This window comes from Sparus aurata, chromosome 24, assembly GCF_900880675.1.
Source record: "Sparus aurata chromosome 24, fSpaAur1.1, whole genome shotgun sequence".
Lineage (NCBI taxonomy): Eukaryota > Metazoa > Chordata > Actinopteri > Spariformes > Sparidae > Sparus > Sparus aurata.
Window position 1 is genome coordinate 22,139,621 of NC_044210.1, and position 21,108 is coordinate 22,160,728.

Consider the following 21,108-nt stretch of genomic DNA (forward strand, 5'->3'; position numbering starts at 1 on the left):
GATTTATATAAAAATAATTAAAGTTGAAGGTGCCTTTTCAGTCACATTCCCAGCTCATCAAATAATGAGTCAAAGATCTACTTTTCTTACAATTCCAACCTTTGAGCTAATATCTTATTCACTAGGCACAAAAAAATCTACATACAAAGTGAAGCAAAGACAGGACAGATCCAGAATAAGGACCATGTATCAGAACAACACTGAAGAAAGTCAGTTTTAGGACATTTAGCCCTTCAATGGTGGACGTTTCTGCTAAATGTGGACATATAAAAATAAAAACATGACCTTTATTTATTAGCCAGGGTTTTCCAAAGTACCTCTGAGGTCTTAGATTTCGTTCTTGTTCTATCTGATCTTATAAAATCACCAAATTACTCGATGAATAAACTAAAATAATAAATTACCGCTTTTACCGCCGTGCTGCAGGTAGTTTGTCCGAGTCGTGTTGCCGTACCTAGCTGTCAAAGATTGCGGACGTACTGCGCATGCGCATGTCTCATCGGGCATTGACACCGGAGCAGATTCGGTAGAAAACAAACTGTTTTTCATGTCCGACACAGACAGAACCGCCGGTCCAGACTCTGTGCTGTGACTTTAATCAACATGTTGAACATCTGAATGATCTCTTGGTGTCCCGCCAAGCTAATGAGGCTAACTTAGCTTGTAGCAGGAAGTAGACGGAGCCGGACGTGCTGCTGTGGAGGAGAAGTTCTGCTGTGACTCAGTGAAAATGTCTAAAGTCCAAACGCTGAGAGTTTTTATGAAGCAGCGACTAACTGCGGCTGCTGAAGAGATATTCGAGCTGTTTGAAAGAACGATAGCAGAGTACGAGGAGGAACTGTGTCGACACCGGAAACTACTGGACGCTGTTTTACAGCCTCAGGTCCAGTTACACAGAGCAGGTCGGTTCTGTTCGTATTCTCACTAGAAGATTAGAGTCTGTCCTTTTTATTAAAGCCTCAGATAAAGTGTGACTCCTCAATGATCTGTATCGCTGCACACGGATACTTCACATCATTTAAATCCCCCTTTTATTCTGAAAGTCCTCCCAGTAATCAGACTGCAGCAGTCTACAAAATAAAAGCTCGGTATTGTTATTGATGGCTGCAGATGTTAACTTCAGGAGAATTATTGATTGTTGTGAGGCAGAAGTCTGGTCCAGTTTGTGCTTCAACAAACGTTCAGTAACTTAAGTCACGTGTTGGAGAAATCCTTCTTTGACCCAAATATAAACGTTTGTTGGGACAAAGCGAAGCCACAAAACAACAACATTATTATTGCAGGAAGTGAAAACTGCACACGAACAACGATTATGAGTTCATTAAAGCTGTAATCAGAATGACATTAACACATAATGCTGTTAAAATGAAATACAACACATCACATATGTAATTATGTCATTTCTGGTTTTACCTTTTGCCGTTGAACTGGTGGAAAAACATTATTTTGATCTCAGAATATTTAACTTTCCTTCTAAACATGACTGATTGAAATGTATTTGACCTTATTGATCAAATGTTTGTCTGGTAGACAGATACAGTATTGATCCTGTCTGAACTGTGTCAGTATACGATGTTTGTCATCAAGCTAATGAAACATCAGACTGAGAACACGTCATTATAAAGACGACGCAGCCGACTGCTCCTGTAGATCAGTAGTTCACAGAACTGAACCAGAACCAGCTCTCCTCTCACAGAACTGCAGTTTGTTGTGATGTTTATCTTCTTTATGACCTTTTCTGACCCAGCTGGCTCCATGTTGGTTCTGGTGTTATGAACTTAATCAGCTGAGTGGTTTATTTAAATGCACGATTTGCTTGTAGTTTGAGTTTTAGTGACTTCTGAATATGTTCCACTAAAATGAAACATTTCTCCACATTAAGACACTGAGTCCGGTTCTGTTCGAGGGTTCCTCCTGTTAACACCGCTGTCACCAGGTGCTGCTCACCTGGGAAATGTTGGGTCTCTGTAAATAAATTAATCAGTGAGTTTGGTTTAGACCTGCTCAGTTTGGGAAGACTCATGAGATGACTTTTGTTGTTTATTGACGCTGTACAAATAATGATGATGGATTGATTGATTGATTGATTGATTTAAAACACCAGTTCTAAAAAGTTGGGACGCCGTGTAGAACGTTAAAAGAAAATCACAAAGATTTGTTCTTCCTTTTTCAGCCTATATTCAAAGGACTGCAGAACAAAGACGAGATATTTAATGATAAAACTGATCAACTTTCTTGTTTTGTGTCAACATGGACTCATTCTGAACGCTCCTCCTCGTCTGATGGCACCACATGTTGTAAAAACTGTACGCACCTTTCAGCATTCATGGGGCCATTGCAGATGCGGAAGTTACCCATCATGCTCTGGGCTTTGAAACCAGTTTTCGTAGAGTCCAAACTGTGTGGTCCGAAAAAAAACATCGGAACATTCAGATTGGTCCATCAAAAGCACCCTGGGAAACCATGACGGCCAATCAGAGGGTCCAGATATGAGTCATTGAGTTTGAAGTCGGGTTGTTCCAAGTGTGATACTGTTACATGTTCACCTGTGTGGACTTGTGGATCCCACGCAGGTGTTTCTGGAGCATTCCTCATGTTTCTCTGTCGTTCCTTGCACCAGTCCAACTTGTTCAATAAGTGTCTCAGGCATCAAATTCAGAATGAGTGTATTTTAACAAGAACAATAAAGGTTTTCAGTGTTAACTTTGAATATCTTTATCCTATTTTTAATTGAACACAGGTTGAAGGATCTGTATTGTGATTTATCTAAAATGTGTTTATGAATTTTGATATTCTCCGCAGACGTCCAGCTGCTGTTGGTGAGTGAAGAAAAGGTTCCTGAGCAGCAGGACCGGAGCTCCAGTCTGGACCAGGAGGAACCACCAGAGCCGCCCCACATTAAAGAGGAACAGCAGAAGGAGATCAGTCAGGAGGAGGATGATGTCATCAAGTTCACGTTCACTCCTGTCCCTGTGAAGAGTGAAGAAGATGATGAAGAGGAACCTCAGTCCTCACAGCTTCATCAACGACGAACTGAACACATGGAAGCAGCTGATGAAGAGGACTGTGGAGGACCAGAACCAGATTTACATCCAGACACTCACGACACGACTCTAGATTTATCTGAACTTGAGAACAATGACAGTGAGGATTTAAAGTCGAGTTTAAACCTGAACGATATCAGTGGACCTAACGCTGGTGAGAAATCATACAGCTGCTCTGACTGTGGGAAACAATTCACCCTGAACTCAAACCTGAGAACGCACATGAGAATTCACACGGGAGAGAAACCATTCAGTTGCTCGTTCTGCAGTAAGAGATTTACACAGAAGGTAACTCTGAAGCAACACCTGGCGCTGCACACGGGGGAGAAACGCTACAGCTGCAGCGCTTGTGGCGACAGATTCACGTGGCATTATCAGCTCAAAAACCACCAATGTGTCGGCCGTCAGTCGTCACAGCTTCATCAGAGACAAACCGAGAACAGAGATACAGAGCATCTAAAAACTGATGGGGAGGACTGTGGGGGAGCAGAACCAGCCAGGAACTTGAATCCAGATAATAATCTACCACCAGCTACTCATGACAAGACTTCCTCTGAGCCTGAGAATAATAACATCTGTGACTGGGAGGAGACCAGGTTGAGTTTAAACCCTCAGAACAACGACGTGCCTGTAAGTGATGATGAATGTAATACTGAAAAAACATCAGTTCTCTCTGAGTGTTCTACAAGCTCTGACCACAAAGGAGGTCGGCAGAAACACGATGGAGTCCAAACGGGAGTGAAACCATTTAGTTGCTCAGTTTGTGGTAAAAGATTCTCCCGGAAGAAATCCTTAATGGCTCACGTGAGACTTCATTCAGAAGGAAAATGTTTCAGCTGCTCGGTTTGTAAAAAGACCTTTCAGCGGAGAGCAGATGTTGTGAGGCACATGAAGATCCACACGGGGGAGAGACCCTTCAGCTGCGCCGTCTGCGGCACTCGCTTTGCACGGAAGGAAACTCTCGGCGAGCACATGAGGATCCACACCGGGGAGAAACCCTTCTGTTGTTCCGTCTGTGGCAGAGGATTCACAACAGACTCAAATCTGACCCGACACGTCAGAGTTCACACGGGAGAAAAACCTTTCACATGCTCCGTTTGTAAAGCGAGTTTCAGCGACAGAAGCAACTTCTCCAAACACATGAGAATTCACACCCGGGAGAAACTACCAAACTGCTCAGCTTGTGGTAAAATATTTGGAGGAAGGGGAATTCTACGACAACACTCAACTGTCCACATGGGAGAGAACGTTTAGCTGAAGGAGCCCTGGGCGATGTGGCGGAGCTGCTTCGGTGGATTATGAGTTGTAGTTGCACTGTGAGAACTGCAGTGTCTCCGGGCTCGTCAGGCAGAACCGGCCTGTCCGCTCTGCCTGACGAGCCCGGAAACACTCTGACAGTGTCGATCAGCTCTGGAATATAAGTGACGGTGAGACAGACGACCCTGACGGAGGCTGACGATGTCGGTGTGTTCCACTCGTAGTCCGCTGTGTCAGACCTAAGGAAAAGTAGACATCACTACTGTGTAACCAAACTACACACCTCTAAAATGATTGGCTGTTTTTGGCTCATATTGTTCTGTTAAAGGGATAACAGTTTTCACTATGTGCTTTTAAGCTGGTTTGCATTAAATGCAGACACGTGAAACTAAAGAACATTTTATGAAAATATTTTCATATTATTATCGACGGCGGGTCTTTCGGCGATACATATTGCTTCTGTTTTATCTCCTGGACCGGAGTTGCACAGGTGTATTGGTTAGAGCAGTTGTGAAGATTCTTGTTGAGTCAATCTCTTCCAGCAGGACTGAAGTACTGACGGCTGGACCGGGCTCGGCACCAACCACTTCATCAACTGATACAGACTCCAAAATAAGTCGCTCCTCGTCTGCTTGTCTTTGTGTCAGTTCTGGTTTTATTTGTGTCAACATGATTCTGTTGATTTCTGGAAAACTGTGCCTTTTAACTTATATGTATTCTCTGTATTTAAATTAATTTGAATATAGTTCTGGACAATATATCTGTTATATAGTTGTTGCATTATGAGACTATATATCATCTTGGATTTTGGATATCGATATATCTTGACACAGACGATGTCGTGTTGTCTGTCCTGGTTTAAAAGCTGCATCACAGTTAAATGATGAAACTGTTCTCCTTGTTCTAAAACTCACCTTGATGCTCTTTGTCATTATATCCACATTATTGATGATTATTGATCAAGAGTCTTGTGTTGTTACTTTGTGAAAGTACCAATAGTAATCCTTACAACACGGTCACAATATTAATATAGAGGTATTTCATTTAAAGTGTTGTGATTTCAAAATATCTAAATATAAATCCTACTGTGTCACCTTCACAGCTCGATTGTCAACATGTTTTTGTTTTGTTAACTTAAATTATCTTCCAGTAACAGAAATTATGTGTGATATAATGAACCGTCCTTGTTTGAATTAAATTTCTCATTAAATCTGGAGAGAAACTCAGATTTTTTTACACAGTTTGTCGGCTGATGTGTTGCATTGACCGAGTTGCCTATAACGTTATGTGCTATTTGTGTTTGTTGTTGTGTTTTTGTTCTGCTCTCTGCTGCAGCTGCTGATGTGACGCAGCTAACAGACCCAACGCTTTCCACCGTGAACACTTTGCAGCAGTGACGAGAACAGGCAGAAACCCTGAGCAGAACCAGAATTAGAAATTGGCAGCCGTCTGCCTCGACTGGCAGTAGAAAGCATGAAAGCGAAGTTGATACTGCCGTAGAGCCTTTCAGCAGCTCGTGTGCTGAATGTATGTGCGTACTGATGCTGGTAACTTTACTGCCTCTATTTGGAGGGAGGGTGTTCGCATCGTTTCCGCTGAATATCATGTTTTAAAGTTATTGGTCACTTGTTGATCCATGTGTTTAGTTATATTTGTCACCCCATCATCCTTGTTGTGCAACGTTCCTTCAGCTGAGTATCTTCGTTTCAGGACTCTCGTGTATGTTTTTTCACATCTCCGCATGATGTCTTTTTAACATCTCTGCAGACATTGGAAAGACGTTCAGTGAAGAGCCAGAGTGAAAGTTGTTTTGAGGCCAAATTTCTTTTCAACTCTTTTCAACTCTCCTGATGTATAAAGAGCTTCTTATGGTTAAAAAATGTGTCATGTCATGTAACACGTTACAGTCTGTATTACCGAAGCATTTTTTGTTGTTTCATCCACACTAACATGACCATATTAATATAGGCTCTGTGTGTTTAATACAGCCGGGCCGATAAGTTCTGTGTTCAGTGTCTTTGTGACTGAGTCTTGAATGACAGATGTCTAAACATTCCTTGTTTTGTGGACTGAAATAAAAAGGCAGAGAAGAAGATTGTTTGTCTTGTCGTGTCCTTATGGAAAGTCTGTTGTGTTTCATATGACTGAGCATACAATTAAAAATGTATATTCATGTCTCATTATATAGACTGTGATCCTGTCTGCTCGTCTCTGAGTCAAAAGGACATTTACTGTTTACTTTGACTTTACTGTGAAGGGTCTGTTTATCTCCACCAAGTTCCGCCACGTTTATTTTGAAAATCCGTGATGAAGCGGTTCTCGTTTTTTCCGGTGGCTAACATGCTAACTGTTTACGTATCAACGTGTCGACTGGAACGCAGCAGAATCTGTATGTTTGGATGGATATGTTTAAATTGGCTTTATGAACATATTCTGGATTTTATTGTCTCAGGCACCAAAGCTAAAGTAAGCTAGCGTAGCATACGTAGCAGGAAATATACGGAGCCGGAAGTAGTCGGAGCAGCTTCGATAGAGAACAGACTGTTTGTCACGGAGACAACACGTCCTGTGTCCGAGTGGACTCTGTGATGTTTAATGTATTTAACATGTTTGACATCTGAATGATCTCCTGGTGTCTCGCGAAGCTAATGAGGCTAACTTAGCTCTCCGCGGGAAGTAGACGGAGCCGGACGTGTTGTCTGTGGAGAAGTTCTGCAGTGACTCAGTGAAAATGTCTAAAGTCCAAACGCTGAGAGTTTTTGTGAAGCAGCGACTAACTGCGGCTGCTGAAGAGATATTCGAGCTGTTTGAAAGAACGATAGCAGAGTACGAGGAGGAACTGTGTCGACACCGGAAACTACTGGACGCTGTTTTACAGCCTCAGGTCCAGTTACACAAAACAGGTCGGTTCTGTTCGTATTCTCACTAGAAACGTTTGGACTCTGTCCTTTTTATTAAAGCCTCAGATAAAGTGTGAATCCTCAATGATCTGTATCGCTGCACACGGATACTTCACATCATTTAAACCCCCCTTTTATTCTGAAAGTCCTCCCAGTAATCAGACTGCAGCAGTCTACAAAATAAAAGCTGCATCTTATCAATCATCAAACAAAACAAGTATCCATCTGCAGCGTCTTTGTTATATGTTAGCTAGAGACCCGTTAGCATTAGTTAGCCTAATTACAGCATTGGTTGGCTGAAGTTGGAAGTGGTGTCAGTGGGTTTAATGTGAAGAGGAAATAAGTTTTCTAAAATATGTGTCAGTATTTCTTTATTCTCCACAGACGTCCAGCTGCTGTCAGTGAGTAAAGAAGAGGTTCCTTCTGAGCAGCAGGACTGGAGCTCTGGGCCGGACCAGAAGGAACCACCAGAGCCGCCCCACATTAAAGAGGAACAGCAGGAAATCTGGACCAATCAGGAGGAGGATGATGTCACTGAGGTCACATTCACTCCTGTCACTGTGAAGAGTGAAGTAGATGATGGAATAAACTGTGGAGGACCAGAACCAGTCAGGAACTTTAAGCTTGATACTCATTTACAACCAGTTACACATGACAAGAATCCAGATGTTTCTGTAGGAGGTTGGGTTCTGGATGAGACCAGGGAACCTCAGTCCGGTTTAAAGCTCCCGAACAACTACCGACGAGTTACCACTGGTGAGAAATCATTTCCGTGCTTGGACTGCGGTAAAACATTCAGCCAAAACGCAAATCTGAAGACACACATGAGAATTCACAGAGGAGAGAAACCATTTAGTTGCTCATTTTGCAGCAAGAGATTTATACAGAAGATACATCTGGTCCGCCACCTGGCGCTGCACACGGGGGAGAAACGACACAGCTGCAGCGCTTGTGGCAACAGATTCACTTGGCATTATCAGCTCAAAAAACATCAGTGTGTCGGTCGTCAGTCGTCACACATTCATCTGAGCCAAGAGCATTTGAAGATGGAAGCTGATGGAGAAGACTGTGGAGGATTAGAACCAGCCAAGAGCCTTTATCCTGAACGTGCTACAAGCTTTAGCCACGATGGACAGCTGCAGAAACACAACAGAGTCCAAACTGGACTGAGGTCTTTCAGCTGCTCAGTTTGTGGTAAAAAATACCCCAGGAAGAAATCTTTAACAGATCACATGAGAATCCATTCAGAAGGAAACGGATTCAGCTGCTCGGTGTGTAAAAAGACGTTTCCATGGAGAGGAAATGTTGTGACACACATGAGGATCCACACGGGGGAGAAACCCTTCAGTTGTTCCATCTGTGGGAGAGGATTTACAACAGGCTCAAATCTGACCGCACACATCAGAGTCCACACCAGAGAGAAACCTTTCACGTGCTCCGTTTGTAATGTGAGATTCTGCGACAGAAGCACTTTGTCCCGACACCTGAGAATTCACACCAGAGAGAAACCATTCACTTGTTCCGTTTGCGGTAAAAGCATCGCGTTGTATGGAAATCTGAGACGACACATGAGAATCCACACGGGAGACACCATTTAATTGCGGCGTCTGTGATAGAAGAATCCATGAGCTTCATGAAAACATCAGTGGAGATCCTAGTTGAGCACATTTAATCCAGCAGGACTGAAGCACTGAGACCAGGACTGGTAAAAAAACTAATGATACAGACTCCAAAAACAGCCGATGATGAAGCCTGGTGTCCATTTAGATTCTGTTTTTATTTGTGTCTCAGTTATTTTATTATGTCTGGCAACTGCACTGTTAAACTCTACATGTGTTCATTTATTTGAGATTTGATTAAATTTGTTGGAGGACACGTTCAGATTTGTCTCTCAATCTCGTGTAGTTGATTCTTTGGGCTTGCTGCTGTCTCTGCTGTCTGATGAAGCAAAAATTAAACTTCATTTTATTCCTCAATTCTTTGTTGGTCAGTTCTGTTTGAAAAACATGGGAAATCACAAGGTGTAGTAGTTTTGAAATGTCTTTTTATAAAACACATTGTGTGAGTTGATCAGATAGACTCATATTTTTTATTTGGGCTGGTTTGCAAAAGACGCCGGCACAAGTGTGTCTATCTAAAAATGTCTCAGCAAACTGTTTGTTATCATAATTAATGCTGTTGTGATGGAGATCCTGACCCACAATGCATTGTGACTCTGACATCATCACATAATCACTATCAGTAGCTGCTGACACTGACAGGTTGAAGATGAAGAACTGTTTTACTTACATATGAGACCACAGAGGACAGATACACATGATTACTGCACCCACAGGTGTAATATACACATTGTGTTCATCAGTCAGTTTAAGAAAAGTATATAGAAAATAAATGAATTGCATTTTTGTTTTTCCCAAAACGACAGAGTGCCTCTTTAAACATGAATAAAACACTGTAATATTCCAAACATCGTGTTTTTGTATGTTCACGCCGGTACAGCAGGCGGCGACACACAACTTCAGTGACGTCAGTGAAACAGACAAGAAGAAGAAGAAAATCTCACTTTTATTTTGAAAATCAGCGAAGAACGGGCACCGGAAAATCGCGTACTTCCTGTCGCTAACAAGCTAACTGTTCCTGTTACGTGTCACGTACAGACGAGATTAACTGAGTGAAGCAGCGGAGTCTGCAGGTTCGGACCGACTTGACTCAAACCGTCCGGATGTTTCACCGCAGGCTCGTCTCCTGTTAGCACAGAATGCTAAAGGAAGCTATCGTAGCTGAGGAGCAGGAAGTAGACGGAGCCGGAAGTGCTAATCGGAGCAGTTTCGTTAGAGATCAAACTGTTTCTCACGGAGACAACACGTCCAGGTAGACACGTCCTGTGTCCGAGTGGACTCTGAGCTGTAACTTTATTCAGCATGTTGAACATCTGAATGATCTCCTGGTGTCCCGCCAAGCTAATGAGGCTAACTTAGCTCTCCGCGGGAAGTAGACGGAGCCGGACGTCTGTGGAGGAGAAGTTCTGCAGTGACTCAGTGAAAATGTCTAAAGTCCAAACGCTGAGAGTTTTTATGAAGCAGCGACTAACTGCGGCTGCTGAAGAGATATTCGAGCTGTTTGAAAGAACGATAGCAGAGTACGAGGAGGAACTGTGTCGACACCGGAAACTACTGGACGCTGTTTTACAGCCTCAGGTCCAGTTACACAGAGCAGGTCGGTTCTGACATAATGTTGATGTGATGTTCTGTTCGTGCTTTTAAAGACAATAGAGAAAAACAACAGAACCACTTAAAACTTAACTTACTCCTTAATTATTTAAAGTCCAGTTACTCGAGATGCACCGATCCAGTTTTTTCCGATCCAGTCCTGATACCGATACCTGGACTGAGCGTATCGGCTGATAGCCGATACCGATCCGATACCGTTGTTGAATTAATAATAAACTGTATACCTTCCACCATGTGAAAGGGACTAAAGGCACCAGACTTTCCTAACTAAGACAAAATGATCAGTTACCGAACATTGTAAACATGTGTAACATTAATAATAATAATAATAATAACAATAATAATAATAATAATAATACATTTAATTTATATAGCGCCTGTCAGGGTACCCAAGGACACACGTAACAAAGTGGAACAAACAAAACAAAGAATGAATGTAGCGCCTGCAGGGTTCGACATAACCCATGGCCCGATGGCCCGGGGCCAGTAAAAGTAGGTGCAGGGCATGTCGATTGGTCAGTTACTGGCCTGGAATCGCTGATTACACTGATTGGCCAGTCACTGCCCGTATTTGCTAGAATGCATGCAGGAAATGCTTAGAGTGACGGCAGGCGAAGGAGTGCAACGAGTCCGAGTGGAGGAAAAGGGGATTTCTCCCGAGGTGGAGGGATCAGTATACCTGGCTGAACCACCGCGGCGGCGTAATGTATTGTGAAGTATGTCGGCAGTTTCCGGCGAAGGCTGACCGCGGTCAGGGGCGTCGCGGCCGTGGGGGATGTGGGTGTTTTACCACACTTTTCCCGGTTAGAGGGTTCAACACCCACACTTTTTCTGCCGTTTATCCGCAGTTTTGCACAAACGCCTCACGACAGCCGCTCAGTTTCTCTGGCCGCTCTGTGTCTGCTCTCGCTGCAGCTGCCTCCTCTCTCCTCTCTCTCCTGTTGCTGCTTCAGACATGACACCGGCTTTGGGTCTGACCGGCTGATGACTGGCTGTTTTGCCTTAAGTCCCGCCTCTCTTGCTGTGTTAGATTTATTGTTCAGCTCGTGCTGACGAGGCGGGAACTACCGTAAAATACCAAATAATAGCCGAGCGTTTATTTGTTTAATTCCCTCGTTTAAGGCGTTTAATTCCCTCCTCACAAAAATCCGGGATGAAAATGTCAAAAACTTTGCCAGCTTCTCTGTGAATTCTATGGCATCCTTCTGGGCACAACACGTGAAAAAGGCAAAGAAGAAAAACGTGCAGTGTCAGTGGTCACGTCTTCTTCCTTGATGTTTTTTCAAAATAATTAGACTCGGCATTTATTTGGAACCGGCGGTTATTTACCAAAATATACACCTGCACCCAGCGTTTAAAGGGGACCACATGATGTGTTTTATAATGTTTTCATGTGTTTACAGCTGCTAATGTATGTAACGCTGTTACTGTGATGACACATGACAGTTAAATATTGAATATGTCTATAATAACCACATCCTGACATGTAACTGTGATTTTTGATAATCTAAATACTAATAATAACAATCATGACAAAAAATTAACAAAGACTGCAGATCACGATAAGAAGCTGCAACTGGCAGTGAGCTGCTTTCTTTTCTGTTAGCAGTGAAGTGATGTACTCCATGACAGAACATTATAAAATATGATCATGTATAAAATAACATTTAATGGTAAAAAAAGTACAGTTGCAGTAGGCTTCTATTATAAATATGCAGCATATAAATAGTTTATTATTATTATTATTACTATTTTTCTGCATATTCTTGACTTTGAATGGGAGCTGCTGTAAAGCATTTCTGTTTCTGATTCATGTATTATGCAGTCAGTTGTCCATATTTTAAGTTAAATTAAATGAATCAAGACAGATGTCACATTATAGACACAGATTCAATATCTAAGTGTCATTTATCATCACAGTAACAGCGTTACATATGCCGTCGGTATACTGATCCCTCCACTTCGGGAGAAATAATGGTACTGTTTGTACAGTGCTTTCACAACATCAATCACCTGAAAAATGATAACAGAATTATAGGAGTGAGAGAAATGATACATCTCAAAATATTAAATATGTTGTAATTTCAATTTTGAAATTTTAATGCTTGATATTACGCAAACCCCTATTACTTTTTGCCACCATTGCCAGATCATCCAGATTTTTCAGGGACAGACTCTCTAAACAATTTCAATAAATAAACAAGTCTTTTTTTTAAATTTTTAAAAAAACCAAAACAGTTATTTTCATTTTTCGTGGCTGGGCCACTAAAATTACACATGGGGCCAGTCAAACTCGAATCTACTGGCCAAGCGGGCCAGTAAGAAATTTTTTTTATGTTGGACACTGGCCTGTCAGTCAGCACGGAGGGAAAACTAGCACCGAAGTCAGCAGCACCGTCCGTAAACAAACTAGCGTCTGGAGGCTCCGTGCACACAGCGGGGGGCGACCATCCAGCATGCTGCGAGCCGGGGAGACCGCAGCAGCAGAGGAGGAGACAAAGCAGCCTGGCAGTGAATAACCCTGAGGTGGTGGTGGAGGGAGGACCAACGATGGACAGCCCACAGAGTATTGAGTACGTCGGTTTGAAAGTTAGCGTTGCTAGGCTAACAGCTGATCGGTGAGGCTAACAACTTATAGCGGTGCTACTAGCTAATCAGCGGAGAAATGTGACGTGAGTAAGTGTAACGTCCTGCACACAGGGATACAAAATTAAACATAGCAGCTGAACCTGAGAATAAACTAATCAAGAGTTGGTCAAACAAGAACTTGCGCTCTTCCAGCATGCGACACACTGACGCTGAAGAATGACGTAGGATGTGCTGCGACAGAGAAAAAAAAAACTGGATCGGCCGATCTTAATATCGGATCAGTGCACCCCTACCAGTTACATGAAACCACAACTTTAAGTTCTTGTTATACAACCTCGATTTTAGATGAATTAAAATGGCTTTTATCACAATTTTATGAAGTACCACATTTGATCTGAAAGAAAGCCTGTTCAATAACCAGTAAACTAGAATTAAAGCGTTTTGTCTGAACGTTCGGTCTGAAGAAGGAACATTTAGGAAAATGCTTTCTATAAACATGTGTCTGTATTTCTTTATTCGCCGCAGAAGTCCAGCAGCTGTTGGTGAGAAAAGAAGAGGATCCTTCCGAGCAGCAGGACTGGAGCTCCGGTCTGGACCAGGAGGACCCACCAGAGGTACCACACATTAAAGAAGAACAGGAGGAACTCTGGACCCGTCAGGATGCAGAACAGCTTCAAGCGCTGGAGGAGGCTGATATCATCAACTTCACTGTGAAGAGTGAAGAAGACGACGAAGAGAAACCTCCGTCCTCACAGCTTCATCAGGGACCAACAGAGGCAGATGTAGAGGACTGTGGAGGAGCAGAACCAGCCTGGAACTTTAATCCAGAGGGTCTTTTAGAACCATTTACTCAAGACAAGACCTCGGACTCATCTGAACCCGACTCCTTCACCAGCGACGACTTGAGGACGAGCAGTGGACCTCCATCAGGTTTACACTGTCTGAAAAACAGTGGACGCAACACTGGAGAGAAATCAATCAGCTGCTCTGAGTGTGATAAAAAATTCAGCTTCAACTCGCAGCTGAAGAAACACATGATAACTCACACGGGAGAGAAACCGTTCAGTTGCTCCGTGTGCAGTAAGAGGTTCAACCAGAAGATTCATCTGACGCGTCACATGGCGCTGCACACGGGCGAAACACGTTACAGCTGCAGCGTTTGTGGAAAAAGATTCATTTGGCATTCTCAGCTCAAAAACCATCAGTGGGCCGGTTGTCGGTCGTCACAGCTTCACCAAAGACAAACCGGAGCTGCTGGAGGGGACTGTGGAGGACCAGAACCAGTCAGGAACTTGAATCCTGGATGTGGTACGAGCAGCGGCCACGAGGGGGATCAGCAGGGTCACGCGAGAATTCATTCAGAAGAGAAATGTTTCAGCTGCTCTGTTTGTAAGAAGTCATTTCAGTGGAGAGGAAATCTTGTGACGCACATGAGAATCCACACAGGAGAGAAACCCTTCAGTTGTTCTGTCTGCGGCAGAAGATTTGCCGCCGAGTCAAGTTTGCCCAGACACTTCAGAATTCACACGGGGGAGAAACCGTTCACCTGCTCAGTTTGTAAAAAAACTTTCAGCGACAGAAGCGTGTTGTCCAAACACATGAGAGTCCACACCGGGGAGAAACCGTTCAGCTGTTCTGTTTGTGGTAAAACGTTCGCACAAACTGGAGATCTGAGGCGACATTTGACCGTCCACACGGAGAAAACATTTTCCTGCAGTGTTTGCGGTGAAAGATTCACTCGCCTTGCTTATGCTAAGAAACACAAGTGTGTTGGTGAGAACAGTGGAAGTCAGTTCCAGCAGGATTTAAGTTCTGAGGGCAACACGGATCAGTTAAACACTGACATACAGAGTCCAAGCTAAGTCAGGCGTCACGTGATCATGTTATTTTGTAAATGTTTGTCTACATAACTGTTGACGTTGTCTGAGACTTGTGCTTTTCTATACTATTTAGTCGTTGATTTAAAATAGATAAGTCGGCGACAAAATCAAGTTACAGGTTTATTCAATCAATTCACAACAGAAGTCATCTCATGACACTTTCCAAACTGAGCAGGTCCAAACCAAACTCCTTGATTCATTTATTTACAGAGACCCAACTTTTCCCTTATGAGCAGAACCTGGTGACAGTGGAGAGAAAAAACTGTCCTGAACAGGAAGAAACCTCGAGCAGAACCGGACTCGATTGTGGGTCGTCTGCCTTGTTTTAAAGTTGTCTCCTGTACAGCAACATGGAAATGACTTGACCTCCATCAGTCTGTCAGATCGCTCCTGCATCTGTAGTTAACAGAACACAGTTTGAAGTTAGAGAGGTGGCAGGGTCCGCCACATATAAACAACGCAAAACCGTATAAAGCGTGATTGCAGCACAGCGACCACAACTTAAACTCGCCTATTTTTTATTTTTTTTGACTCGTTTCAGGATAAAAGAAGTGTTTTTTTAAAACAGATTTTTAATATTCTTTATTCTTTAATATTCTTTATTCTTTAATATTCTAAACATGTTTTCTTTTGTTCTGTACTGACGACTCTGATCAATCTGTATGTGACTCATTTGTTTAAGCTCAGATTCAGTCGTTCATTTTCTGTTGATTCCTGTTGTTAAACGCTTTAATTTATCATGAAATATTTTCAATTCTTCAATATGTGTCCTAAAGCTGAACTCCAAATACTTTTTAACTTTGACTCTCTTAACTAAATTTCAGGATATTTGTACTTTGTTGACTTCAAGCATCTCTTTCTTTGTTTGATACCAATTGAGCTGGTCAAAAATGACTTATTAAAACTTTGAAATTGTGACGTAATGCTCAGATTGTGTATCCAGACACAGAGAACAGGACAACATCACCTTTTTTTAACCTGCTTATTTCCTGAACTAAATGAAGAACAGACTCGACAGGTTTCACACTAAGTTAGAAAAGTCAACAAACGGAGGAAGTAAAACCACCACGTTTAATATTACAGCCGGTGAAACATTTTTTTAAAATGTTAAATGATGGAAACATTCACTTTTTATATTTCAACACTTTGAGCTGAAAAACATTCAGGACGTAAAATCAAACGACTCTGAAGCTTTATTTAACAAGATGTGTGTCACTCACATGTTGATGTTTCTGCTTGTTTTATGTGTTTTTATAATGATGAGGAGAAAAAAAAAAAACAACCTATGATCATTTCATAAATTCATCTGATTGTATCCACAGTGACATAATAAACAGATGGATGTAAAAACAAGTTGTTTGCTTCAGTCAGAGCATTAATACTCCACCACAAGTACAAGTCCTGGAAGTATTATTGGCTAAATGTACATGTTAACCTGCTCGTAATGGTGGAAACTTCCACTTCCTGTTCTGCTCGTCCTGGACTCAGCTTCCCATCATGCATCTCCCGTGTTTCACCTGGTCTCGCCCAGTCTGTTCAGAACACGGTGGACTCGGCCCACAGACTGGTACCGCTGATGAGGAAGGAGGGACAGCATCCAGAACCAGAACCAGAGAGATCTGTGTCCAGGTGACACCAGGGACTCGACACTACGACTGTTTCAGTCACAGTGTTCATCTGTGTGTCATGTGGAGTTTTTAAATCTGAGGATTATAGATTTATTTTGCTAAATATTTAATGCAAAGAACTGTAATTTTTCTCTCTCTTAATATAATAAACAAAATGTAATAGGTTAAAAACTCTTCAGAGATGCATATCGAACTATAAAGAGGGTTTCATGCTTCAGTTCATATCGTGAGTTATTCACGTTATTTTCTTAAATACTAAGTTCATGATGCTGGAAATGTTTTAAGAATATGTTATTCTGAATGCTACGATCAAAGAAAGTCTGATGTATAGTTTTGCATTACGTTTATTATTTTCTGAGGTGAACATAGTTATATTTGTACTGAAGGCTTTATGCTCACTACTGTGTGACTGAAATACAGTCAGTCAAGATAAAAGCTGTCTAGTGACCAAAACAAGGTGAAAAGACAGTTATTGTCAGAGATGAGGCTTTATTTAAAGAATCAGGACAGCTGACCTGTTATCAGCCAGAACAGCAGCAGATTGTAAGTGTTGTTGCACAGAGACATGAACACAATCTGCATCATCACCTGGCAGGTGCAGACTCCGCCCACTGTCCTCACCTCTTGTTCCACCTGTAAGTGCGAACTACCTCTCTCCTCTGTCACCTCAGGAGGAGTTCGGAGTTGAGTTGAGTTGGAGGATTCAACCCCACAACCTCCAGACCAGCTCACCAGAGACCTGAACGTCCTCCAGCGACCGTTTCAGTGAAGAATGATGCACTCGGAGTGAAATGAAGCTTTTACTGCACATTTGGACTCACATCATGTTAAACTGAGCGGCAAGAACGCTTCAAATCAAGACATCTGACGAGCCTGTTCCCTGCTAGCTTAGCAACGCTAGCTAATGAGCACTGATTGAAAGTAAGTGAGTGCAGCTGTGCAGCCAGTCTGCATTTACTCAGGGACAAATTAAACTCTTTGTGTCAGAATCTCAAACAGCCAGTGAGGAAATAAAGCAGGTTTGATTGACTCCAGGACTTTGTTAGGAACCATATTCTGCTGCTTTATAGTTCCACTCTGCTGTTTGAAATGAAAAGTGTTAACATGTGCTCCACCCTAACAACACTCTGCTGCTACATCTGATTTAAACACAAAGAAACTAAACTAACACACACATCAGTAGAGAAGAGACGACTGGAAGCTTCTGATTGGACAGTTGATTCATCACTACGTGCTTTGTGAGGATGGAGTTTGTGCTGCTGTTAGAAATAATTATTCTGATCCCAGAAATCTACATTTCACTGACATGTTGAACCTCTTCACTTATTTCTCTGTCAACTGAATCAACCAGCTGTTTGTCTGAACTCGTGTTCCTGCTGCTGCTTTATGACTGAAGCATTCAGAATAACATATTCTTACATTTTTCAAGCATGTGTAATTGTTAATTTGTTTAATAAGTATGGATAGTGGAGCTGTTAAGCTCAATCATCTTGTTTTTTGTGAAAGAAGTATGAAACTTTCAGGGTTTGTTCTTGATGACCTAAGCTTTAATTTAAGATGTGGAGGCGTTCTCAGTTTGACCCCTGAGGTCGTTGACCTCTGTAATATGACATTTTCATGCACAAAATTGTAAATGTGTGTATTTTAGGATCTACATGTGATAGAAATGTAAACCAAATATATATTTCTAAACTTCTGGGCATGAGGAACTCATTTCTGCCATTGATAGCACTCTAAGAGGTCAACATCATTAAGTGCAGTGAAGGTTACTAGGAATGTGAGTGACTTAAGGCGAGATACTAAAGGTGAATAGGTAAAAAAAAAATAATAATAGACATCACCATGACACTTTCTCAGTTGATTACTCATGTTAATGCATGTGCATTGCATGCATGTTTTTTGTATTTAAATGTTTGAATATGCAAATGAGGCATTATCTCGATAAAAATGCGCCAATTTGCATACCTTTTAAAAAACAAAATCAGATCGTGTGATAAAGCCAGGCTAAAATGTTTTTTACATTTCGTTGTCATATTAGATGGGAAGATAATTACAGAGGGGTTTATGGACATCTTCTGTTATCCTGTAAACACTGTCAATAGCCAGAGTTTTTAGAAATAATCATTTTCCGCAATAAAATCAGGGTTTTAGTGTAAATGAGAGGCCGAACCACGTAGAAATATCTGCATTTTCACTTCGTGTAAACAGGATCTTATTTTCCCACAGTATGTATGTTACATGTGTGATACGGCTAGAGTGTGAGGTGTGTGTTGTAGCCTGTAAACAGCAGCCTCAGTAGTATAATTGTGCCATTGAATCTTTTCTTGATGCCCATTCAAAATACATTTGCTAACCTCAACTAAAAAATCATCTGCTAAGCTTTCTTTCTTGGAGCATGAGCTGTGTGTTAGCTAGAGTGTGAGTTATGTGCTGTAGCCTGTAGTGTTGAGGTAGTAATCATGGCTAAACACCATGTGCTAGTAGATTTAGACAAATGTCCTATGACCAAGAAACCCTAAATCACAAATGAATTGGCATCTTTGTGGTTTGTGTCAGTTGGACACCAATGAGGTATGACTAGCCTGCTGTTTATCACTCTGTACTGTTGGACAGTCAAAAGAGAAAGTGAGAGAGAGGGAGATCAGCACACAACCTTTTAGGTTTCCAAGTGCCTGAACTTCTGAAACCACCCTGTACCGCAGAACTGTGGGAAAATAAGATCCTGTTTACACGAAGGGGCATTTTTATCGAGATAATGCCTCATTTGCATATTCAAACATTAAAATACAAAAAACTTATTTTTTTTACCTATTCACCTTTAGTATCTCGCCTTAAGTCACTCACATTCCTAGTAACCTTCACTGCACTTAATGATGTTGACCTCTTAGAGTGCTATCAATGGCAGAAATTAGTTCCTCATGCCCAGAAGTTTAGAAATACATATTTGGTTTACATTTCTATCACATGTAGATCCTAAAATACACACATTTACAATTTTGTGCATGAAAATGTCCTATTACAGAGGTCAAAGACCTCTAGCTGACCTCAGGGGTCAAACTTAGGATGCCTCCACATCTTAAGTCATCAAGAACAAACCCTGAAAGTTTCATACTTCTTTCACAAAAAACAAGATTGTCCATATTTTAAGAGCTTAACAGCCCCACTGGAAGAAGAAACAAAGTTAAAGTTTCCTGTTGGCAACAAGAATCTGACAGATAAACTTAGTTCCTCAATACAGGACAGTTTTCAAACGCTTCACCTGTTCTCACCTGCTACCTTTTCACCAGCGAGTCCTTCGGGCCTCGTCAGCTGGTTTTAAAGTTCCTGGTCCGCCCCTCTTCTCATCGTGCAGGGCTGTGTTTCTGCTGAACCAGAACCTGACACAAACCTTCAAACTGTTTATTTTGTACCTCATTCTCAGGTGACAGTCAGCTGAGCTACATATGTGCTGATAGTGATCGCTGTGCAGCTGCTGGACCACACTACAAATTCTGAACGAGGTACTTATTTTAAACAGGATGGTGGATTTGTGAACTAATGTCTTGACCTGCTCCCTCCATTTATTTTCATGTTTGGTATGATTATGGACAAGCTTCCATTAACTTTGCAAGTCACTACTTTTGGAACCTCAAATAAAGTTTTTAAATAATATAAAAAAACGTGTAAGGAACTTTATAATAAGCTGGATATGCTCCCTCCTAAACAGAGTGACCCACAACTTTGTTCAGATTTTATGAAGGGGTATCCAGCTTTGTCTTTATTCACTCACTCGGAAAATCAAGACTGCGTATGTAAAGAGGAAAACACTCATCAGATGATTTACAAACTATTGACTGTATATTTAAAGTGCTCTTATCTTCATCTGTTGATGGTGAAACACTTCCCGTGTTCCACTTCTCCTCCTGGACTCAGATTCTTCACGTCAGATGAGGATCTTTTGGACCTGTTCTCTGATTGACTTTATGATTACTGCTAGTTTCTTCATAATAAAATTACTGTTGCTGATGGTTCATCGTAACATAACCCCCTGCCTACATTGCTGAGAAACCGGGGGAGGGGACACGGAGAGTTGGAGATAGAGTTCTGAGCTACTGGTTCTGACTGATGCTCTTCGTTTCTTTCACATTTCACAGTTTTGAACCTCAACACTCAATCAAGAATCGAACCTATGTCCTCAAAACTTCCAGCGCTGGTTTCTCCTGCTGAGCTAACAGGAGGACAAGATCAAAGAACCCACAACCTCCAGACCAGCTCATCAGAGAGCTGAATGTCCTGCTTTGAGCTTCTGCCTCTTTTATTTGAAGAGCTGTGTTCAAAGCTCAGACTGACTCCAGGACTGAAGTCACAGTGTCACAACTTCCTGCCAGTCCTCCAGCACACTGAGCTACCTGCTGCAGGTGTGTCAAGCTCAACTTTAGTTTGTGTCCTGGCCGTCTCAGTTTGTCAGTCTGTGTCTCCATCAGATCGTTGCCCGACCCAAACACCTCTAACAACTTGGTCAGACAAAGCAGTTCTCAGAACAGTTTAGGTTTCCTTTCAAGATGAATGGATTGCATTTGTATCAGATTAAACTTTTCTTA

The 21,108-nt window shown here is 41.9% G+C and overlaps 3 protein-coding genes and 1 long non-coding RNA gene across 5 annotated transcripts; all 4 read left to right on the forward strand.

The window, feature by feature from the left end:
• The first annotated feature begins 482 nt into the window (after nucleotides 1-482).
• On the forward strand, nucleotides 483-6,396 carry LOC115576636 (gastrula zinc finger protein XlCGF57.1-like). The gene is made up of 2 exons (XM_030409202.1): nucleotides 483-902; nucleotides 2,803-6,396. Exons 1-2 carry the CDS (start codon nucleotides 731-733, stop codon nucleotides 4,296-4,298), a joined length of 1,668 nt encoding a protein of 555 aa, XP_030265062.1. The 5' UTR covers nucleotides 483-730; the 3' UTR covers nucleotides 4,299-6,396.
• Nucleotides 6,397-6,627: 231 nt separating this feature from the next.
• On the forward strand, nucleotides 6,628-9,177 carry LOC115576650 (zinc finger protein OZF-like). Its single transcript, XM_030409217.1, has 2 exons — nucleotides 6,628-7,204; nucleotides 7,586-9,177. Exons 1-2 carry the CDS (start codon nucleotides 7,033-7,035, stop codon nucleotides 8,797-8,799), a joined length of 1,386 nt encoding a protein of 461 aa, XP_030265077.1. The 5' UTR covers nucleotides 6,628-7,032; the 3' UTR covers nucleotides 8,800-9,177.
• A 614-nt stretch (nucleotides 9,178-9,791) lies between these two features.
• Nucleotides 9,792-16,253, forward strand: LOC115576646 (gastrula zinc finger protein XlCGF57.1-like). Of its 2 annotated transcripts, XR_003982902.1 has the most exons (3): nucleotides 9,792-10,417; nucleotides 13,546-15,819; nucleotides 15,919-16,253. XR_003982902.1 is itself a non-coding variant. In XM_030409213.1 (2 exons), the coding sequence occupies exons 1-2, from the start codon at nucleotides 10,246-10,248 to the stop codon at nucleotides 14,880-14,882; spliced, it is 1,509 nt and encodes a 502-aa protein (XP_030265073.1). In that variant the 5' UTR covers nucleotides 9,792-10,245; the 3' UTR covers nucleotides 14,883-16,253. The 2 variants fall into 2 exon arrangements, 1 of the variants encoding a protein (XP_030265073.1); XM_030409213.1 differs by having other exon boundaries at nucleotides 13,546-16,253.
• A 948-nt stretch (nucleotides 16,254-17,201) lies between these two features.
• On the forward strand, nucleotides 17,202-20,890 carry LOC115576717 (uncharacterized). Its single transcript, XR_003982925.1, has 3 exons — nucleotides 17,202-17,449; nucleotides 19,950-20,028; nucleotides 20,662-20,890. It is a non-coding gene; the product is annotated as an uncharacterized LOC115576717 (long non-coding RNA).
• The last annotated feature ends 218 nt before the right edge of the window (nucleotides 20,891-21,108 follow it).

What these genes read in the sequence shown, in the direction of transcription:
- LOC115576650 (XM_030409217.1), top strand. Translation starts at nt 7,033, where the DNA reads ATGTCTAAAGTCCAAACGCTGAGAGTTTTTGTGAAGCAGCGACTAACT. An exon ending in GGTCCAGTTACACAAAACAG is followed by an intron (nt 7,205 to 7,585) that starts GTCGGTTCTGTT and finishes TATTCTCCACAG; the next exon opens with ACGTCCAGCTGCTGTCAGTG.
- LOC115576636 (XM_030409202.1), top strand. Translation starts at nt 731, where the DNA reads ATGTCTAAAGTCCAAACGCTGAGAGTTTTTATGAAGCAGCGACTAACT. An exon ending in GGTCCAGTTACACAGAGCAG is followed by an intron (nt 903 to 2,802) that starts GTCGGTTCTGTT and finishes TATTCTCCGCAG; the next exon opens with ACGTCCAGCTGCTGTTGGTG.
- LOC115576646 (XM_030409213.1), top strand. Translation starts at nt 10,246, where the DNA reads ATGTCTAAAGTCCAAACGCTGAGAGTTTTTATGAAGCAGCGACTAACT. An exon ending in GGTCCAGTTACACAGAGCAG is followed by an intron (nt 10,418 to 13,545) that starts GTCGGTTCTGAC and finishes TATTCGCCGCAG; the next exon opens with AAGTCCAGCAGCTGTTGGTG.